We start from the raw sequence: 7868 nt of genomic DNA, 5'->3' as shown, positions 1-7868 counted from the left end.
CAGAAGGGTATAGAGGGGGAAACCAGCTCAGGACATGACAATAGGGAAGTAAAAAAAGACTAAACTAGATTCACCAGGGACAAAATATATACCCCAAAGGCATGCCCCCTGCAACCCACCTCCTCTAGCCATACTCTACCTGTCTACAGTTATACCCAGTTAATCCATTCCAGTGGATTTCCATTTCCACAGACAAACTTAATAAATGGCTATAGACTTTAAAAACTCAGTTTTAAAACCAAATTTACTTCTGCCTTATAAACATATGAACAACCTGCTCCTGGATTTGTTTGGTCTTTATCCCATAAATGATGGGGTTCAGCATAGGTGGAGCCAGAATACAGACATTAGCCAGCAAGATATGGATATGAGGTGGAATGTGGCGTCCGAACTGCTGAGTAAGGGTTGTGAAGATTCCAGGCCCATAAAACAGGATGATGACACAAATGTGGGAGCCACATGTGTTGAGGGCTTTGTGGCGAGCATTTTGAGAAGGCATTCGGAAGATAGCACAAAGAATCAGCACATAGGAAACAAAAATTAGCACAACATCTAAGACCACTGTTGCCATTAGGATGAAAAAACCATACCAAAGGTTTACTCGAATGTCATTACAAGCATATTTGGCCAAGCCAATGTGTTCACAACAGGTGTGTGGAATAATATTATGTTTGCAGAAAGTCAATCTTCTCAGAAGAAATATTATAGGGAATATGGTACCATAACTTCTCAGAAAGAGAGCCACTCCAATTTTTCTAATCCTAGAATTTGTAAGAATAGTGGTATATCTCAGTGGGTAGCAAATGGCAATATAGCGATCAAATGCCATCACCAGCAAGATCCCTGACTCACAGACAAAGGTGGAATGGACGAAGAAGACCTGAGTGATGCAGCAATCCAGGGAAATCTCTCCAGCATGGAACCAGAAGATGGCCAAGGCCTGAGGTACTGTGATTGTGGAGAGGACAATATCTGTTCCAGCCAGCATGCAAAGAAAGAGGTACATGGGTTCATGGAGACTACGCTTTGTGAGGATAATGAAGATGAGCAGGCTGTTCCCAAGCAGGGCAATGACATAGGAAATGAAGAAGGGAATGGAAATCCACATGTGCTGATCCTCTAGGCCAGGGATGCCCAACAAGTGGAAGACTGTGTGGCTAATGCCAGTGTGGTTTAAGGTGGTCATACCTGGAAAGACTAAGAGACACTTCCACTTCTATTCACAGAGGCACATGAAAATACATATTTCCTTTAATATTTTTGTGATGTCACTAGGAGATTTAGGTATAGTCCATGCCCTCATCTTCTTTGAATCCATAAATAAGAGGAAATCTGCAAAAATGAAAGATGATCTATGCTTTAATGAGTGATAGCCACTCATTAAAGGATTAGTTGGAGAATGATCTCCAACTAATCAAAGTAAGAAACATTATTCTATAAATTCCACTTACAAACAGAAGATTATTAATACACAGGGGAAATTATTACTTATGTCCAGGAAAACTATTAAAAGATGAAACTTGAACTTGACCTTGAAATTTAGTAGTTTATTGTAAAGTGAATGGGGGGAAAAAAAAGAGAAGCAGTATATGAAAAGGTGAACATACACAGCAATGCACAACATGCTCCTGAAATATTTCAAGCCAAGTTGCAGGTGCATAGGAACTGTTGGAGAGAGCAGGGAAGGTGGTTGTACAAGGGATATATTTCCTGTTTATAAGGGATCTAAAACAACAAATTTCTTCTTTCATGCTCCTGGAAGCTATAGGTCTAAAATCAAGGTATTCGGCAGGATCACCTTTGTTCTGAGGGCTCTGGGGGAGGATCCTTCCTTCTCACTTCCAACTTCTGGTAGCTGTTGGTGACCTTGGTGCTGCTGGGACTAGGCAGGGACTAGTATGAAAGCATCATACTAGTCCCTGCCTATTTTAACATAGCCTTTTCTGTGCATCTCTGACCATCCTTCCTCTCCTTATAAGGATACTAATCATGGATTTAGGGTCTACCCTAAATCAGTATAACCTCATTTTAGTTAATTACATCTGCAAAGACCTTGTTTCCAAATAGGTCACATTCTGAGGTTCTGGAGGCACAGTTTGTGAAGACATGACTCAACTCCCAACAGTTGATTGCCATCACTGCCCATATTTTATTGAATGCCCATTGGATCCTGGGACTCAGGATGTAATGGGACATTTTAGCAAGGTGTCTGAAATCAAGAGACTTTTAAGTCAGCTTTTTAATGTGCCTACTATGCAAAAGTTCCTAGCTGACCAATTGGAAGAACAAAATTTAATCCCTTCCCTCAAGGAAAGTTGTACCTGGGCCCTTGAGTCTCTTCTAGTCTTCCAGGTACCATTTCCGTTCGTTTATGACCCATACCTACCCTGTATTGTATTTGCCTGAAAATCCTTTGTGCCATTAAACACCATCCAATTCTTTGAATTCACTAACAGTTAAGGGTCTTTATCACAGCTTAACCCTCAGACCCCATCTTTCACACAGGGGGCAACTATCAGATATCTCAAAGCCATAGTTTAAAATGATTACTCTAAATTAGAAGAATTACCTGTGCATGTTTATTGGAACATTAATTGACTATGGGCACTGGAGACTAAATAGTCAGTGGTATTCCAGGACTAAAAAGGATCTGGATGTAATACAGTCAGGAAAATTAAACTAATATTTATTAAGCATTGCTTTATGCCAGGGACTATATTACGCACAGTGTATTTCATATATTCTTCATGCAAGGAGTAGATATAGTAGATATGCATGCTAGAAACTGGATATTATCCCCATTTCATACTTAAAGAAAATGAGACTCACACCACATGAATCATTTTCTAACTGTCACAAGCCAGTAAGTGATAGAAATGAGATCTGAAATCTCTCTGACTTCACCAGAGATTGCTCACCTATGAAGAAGGTCAAGAGATCTTAAAGAGGTAATAGTGGCCAGAACTGTGTACCTGAGATAAGGTGTTCCTTGTGCTTATGCCTTGGGAACTAAGCTTTGGAATAACTGAAAATTTAAAAAGAGATTGTTGCTGGAGGAAGGGTGGGTTACAGCTCTTGATATTTAGAAAAATCTTCTACTGGTGGAAATTAGCATGTAACTTCATTATTTACTTCCTATCATACATTTCTTTCTTCATTAGCAAGAATATTTTGAACAATGACTATTTTTTTTTCAGGCATCCTGCTGTGTCCTTGAGTCCTCTCTGGGCTTACGGCTTGAAAGAATGGTGGACATGTAAGCAACTAGATTTAGCAAATGTCCCAGGGGAATGGGCTCAGAGAGCACCTTCTGAGAAGAGGGCCATATCCATCCCACTTTCATGGGATGAAGACCATGAAGAAATGAAAGCAAATAATAAAATACCCTCTTCATGGGTTTCCGAGAATATTAAATCAAAGGGTATTTTTAATAGAAATTAAAAGCTCAGTTGCTAAAGATATATCTTATCCTCATTAACATTTTTTTTCCATTCCAGTTCCTCCTCTTAGAGCCCCTGACTTTTCTTTCTAGGGAGGAAAATCAGCTCCTTAGTTTTTCTCTCACCTCTGCCAAGATGCCCTGGCTACCTCTACAAAGCCTCTCCAGTGTCAGGCTTGGGACAGGCCATTCTCAGGATTCCTTTCACATCTTTCCAAAAGAGTCTGTAGTCTATGTTAGTATTCCTTATGTTTCCTCATCTCTAGCCTAGTCATTAGGACCCCTACCATGTATCGCGTTGCTTGCTTCTTTTTACCCTTAGCTAACTCCCTTAACCCATTCAGTGTATTTTCACCCTCACTTCCCAGACCTCATCTTCCACGTCTGCTAGAACCAAGAAGATTTGCACCTCTGGTCTTCATGGTTTTTTGACCACATATTTCAATAGTCTAGACTGCTGTCACCTCTGCTCTGCATGACACAACACCAGCCTAGTTCTTACCTTAATTCTGAAGCCAGCCCCACCCACAGATATTGAATTTGATCACCAGCCTCAGATGGAGACTTGAGGAACTATGAGCTCTGTAATAAAATTCAGTGTATTGGGAGCCAGGAGTTGGGATGTTTATTCTCCTCCTTGAGGGAAGCACTTAGACCAGGTTCTCCTGGGAGAGAGCTGCATCAGCACAATCAACTTTTTCCCAAATGGAAAAAGTCTCTGAAGCTATTTTTCTCCTTTCTGTTCCTTCTGATTCTTACTTGTCTTGCTTTGCTCAAGATGCTCTGATACAAAAGCCTTTCCACCTAATCTAGCCTTACAGCATGCCTGTTTAAACAGATTTAAAGCCCGTTTTTAACACAAATATAAGAGGTGGCAGTATGTATCAATGATTTGTAAAGTTCTGTTCTTCTTGAAAAGGATTATGTTGACATTATATTCATCCCCAAGATTTTCATAAGTCTCTCTTTCACCATCATGAATAATGAGGCTTAACTGTGGCCTAAAGTACATAAATGCATATGCTCAGAAGACATGTGAGCCATGATTATTTTGGACACATTTGTATTTCATGCCTGACTCCTTTAATCACGTTTGATTTTTACTTCATCTTAATTTTCAATTTGATTGTGATGCACCTAGGCATAACATTCTTTGTTTTTATTCTCTTTGAGATTTACTGAGCTTTTTGAATATGTAAATTTATAATTTTACCGAATTTGGTATTTTTCAGTAATTATTTCTCAATTTTTTTCTATCCCATTTTTTCTGTTCTTTCTTTTTCAGGCCCCAACTTCACGTCCATTAGATCTTTTAACTTTGTTCCACAAGTACCTGAGGTTCTCTTATTTTATTTTTCTGTTCTTTTGCACACTTCTTCAGTTGGATAATTCCATTAATAAATCTTATGGTTAATTACTAGAAGTAGGATTATCTTGGTCAAAGGATAAGTGCATTTGTAGATTTTTTTATTTATTAAAGAAGGAAATAGAAAAAATTATATTGTTATAGTGTGTGCATGTACAAATATTTAACAATGAATCCCATTATGTATGAATTATGTATAATAAGATATATAATATAATTATACATAATTATCTTGTGTATAATTATAATGTACCAATAAAGATTCCCTCCATAGAAATTGTATAATTTTTCATTAACACCAATAACACATATCTTTTACCTTAAAACAATGTCGGTAGAATGTTTTGTCAATGTTTTCAAGTGTGGTTGAGCATATGCAAAAATAACTGACAATAATGTGTATGAATTCAAAGGCATATTCTTTAAGAGTTCTTACAACTTCCATTTGACCCTCTTGGAGGACATCAGCCATTTAAATAGCTTATGGTAGACAAATAAACAAGAGACCACGTGGAGCGAGATGGCAGAGAGCCAGCATCTACTGTAGAACCTATAATCCCATAACCCCTACTTCCTTCTGAAATTTCATACCACATACAAAAAATAGAGATAACTCCTTGAATCCTATCAAATCAGAATGAAATTGAATTAGAAATCACTGAAAAAATTTTAAAAAGAAAACACTCTAACACCTGGAAATTAAATAATACTCTTTTGAATGATAAATAGAAAGCAGAAGAAATCAGGGCAGAAATAAAAAAATTCTTAGAAACAAATGAGAACATATCAAAATCTCTGGGACAGTAACAGCTGTTCTAAGAGAAAAGTTTATAGAACTGAGTCTCTACATTAAAAAAATAGATAACAAAAAAAATCTAACAATTACACCTCAAGGCCCTAGAAAAAAAAGAAGAAGAAACTAACACCAAAATCAGTAGATGATAGGAAATAATTAAATTGAGAGCCAAAATTGATGAAATTGAAAATTTTAAAAAATACACAGGATCAATGAAACAAAGGGTTGATTCTTTGCAAGAATAAACAAGATTGATAAACACTTAACCAAACTAACAGAAAGAGAAGACCCAAATTAATAAAATTATAGATGAAAAAATATCACCACAGACATTACTGAAATCCAAAGAAGATCGTCAGAAACTATTTTGAAAATTTATACTCCAATAAGCTAGAAATTCTTGAAGATATTAACAAATTTCTAGAGACACATGACCTAAGACACAGAGGCAAACATCCATACTTTGTTGAGTATCAGTTGTCTGATACTCAATAAAGGTGCCAAAAATATACCTAAAAAGATGAACATCATTATCCAAAGTACATGTATGAAGACACGAATTGGTGGGAACATATTTTATATACAACCAGAGATATCAAAAATTGTGCTCTATATGTGTAATATGAATTGTAATGCAAAAAAAAATCCAAAAAAAGATAGCCTTTTTTATGAATAGTACTGAGAAAACTGGATATCCTTAGGTAGAAGCATGAAATTTGACCCCCTCCCTCATGGGGCACAAATGCCAACTCAAGATGGATCAAAGACCAAGGAATTAGACCAGAAATATTTTAACTGCTAGAAGAAAATGTAAGCCCAACACTCCAACATGTTGGTACAGGCATCAACTTCCTTAAGAAGTTTCCTAACATGCAAGAAATAAAACCAAGAATCAGTAAGTGGGATGACATCAAATTAAAAAGCTCCTGCACAGCAAAGGAAACGAGAGTGTGAAGAGAGCCTACAGAATGGGAGAAAATCTTTGCCACCTGCTCCTCAGGAATTAATATCCAGAATATGGAAAGAATTCAAAACACCTAACATCAAAAAAACAAATAAATAAATGGGCAAAAGAACTAAACAGACACTTCTCAAAAGAAGAAATACAAACAATCAATAAATATATGAAAAAAATGTTCAACATCTCTAGCAATCAGGGACATACAAATCAAAATTACATTGAGATTTCAGCTCACTTCAGTCAGAATGGCAATTATCCAGAATACAAGAAACAATAAATTTTGGCAAATATGTGGGAAAATGGGTACACTCATACATTATTGAAGGGACTGCAAATTAGTGCAATCACTGTGGAAAGCAGTGTGGGGATTCCTCATAAAACTAGTACTGGAACTACCATATAACTCAGCTATCCCTCTCCTTGGTGTTTATCCAAAAGAAAAATCAGCATATCATAGTGATACAGTCACATCATTGTTTACAGCCATGCAACTCACAATAGCCAAGATGTGGAACCAGCTCAGGTGCCCATCAATATATGAATGGATTAAGAAAATGTGGTTATATACACAGTGAAGTTTTACTTAGCCATAAAGAGAAATGAAATATGGCATTTTCTGGTAATTGAAGGAGAAAATCATGCTAAGTGAAATAAGCCAGACTCAGGAAATCAAGGGTTGAATGTTCTTTCTCATATGCAGAACCTAAGGCAAAGTAAGGGTAAAGGGGTGGGTTGGATATCATAAAGACAGAAGATGAGTATAGTAGGAGATTGAGGGGAAGGAAAGAAAGTTGAGAATGGGGAGTAAATGCAAAACAAATTTGCAAATTATGCTGTGTGCACGTGTGTGTAAATATACCGCAGTGAATTCCACCTTTGGGTATATCTATAAAGCAAAAATTAAAAACATATAAATGAGTGCAAGGTAGACCAGTAGAGTAGAAGAAGAGTAATAGGAAGAGGAAAAGGTGGGGTACTGGGAACTGAAATGAAGTAAAATAAATTCTAAGTATGTATGATTTTATCAAAATGAACCCAACTATTGTGTATAACTATAATGCATTAATTAATTGTTTAAAAACCTGTCCAAAAACAAAAAAAGAAAAAGAAAAATTTTGTGTGTGTTGCTGGGATTGAACCCAAGGCCTTGAGCAAGCTAGGTCAGTGCTCTATCACTGAGTTATATCCCACCTAGAAAGCAGCATTTTATAAACTCTTATTCTTTTTTTTTTTTTTTTCAACATCCAATGTTACTTGTAGTCCTCTTCAAAAATTGTTCTAGGGGATCCTCTCGTAGCCAGCCAAA

At 36.7% G+C, this 7868-nt stretch overlaps 1 protein-coding gene across 1 annotated transcript; it reads right to left on the bottom strand.

Moving 5' to 3' along the window:
* Window positions 1-244: 244 nt before the first annotated feature.
* Window positions 245-1186, bottom strand: LOC107160540 (olfactory receptor 52B4-like). The gene has a single exon (XM_015507216.1). The coding sequence runs from the start codon at window positions 1184-1186 to the stop codon at window positions 245-247; it is 942 nt and encodes a 313-aa protein (XP_015362702.1).
* Window positions 1187-7868: the final 6682 nt, after the last annotated feature.

This window comes from Marmota marmota, unplaced genomic scaffold (assembly GCF_001458135.2).
Source record: "Marmota marmota marmota unplaced genomic scaffold, marMar, whole genome shotgun sequence".
In the NCBI taxonomy this organism is placed as follows: Eukaryota; Metazoa; Chordata; class Mammalia; order Rodentia; family Sciuridae; genus Marmota; species Marmota marmota.
Note: the sequence above shows the minus strand (reverse complement) of the source record. Positions and strands in the feature narration are given on the sequence as shown.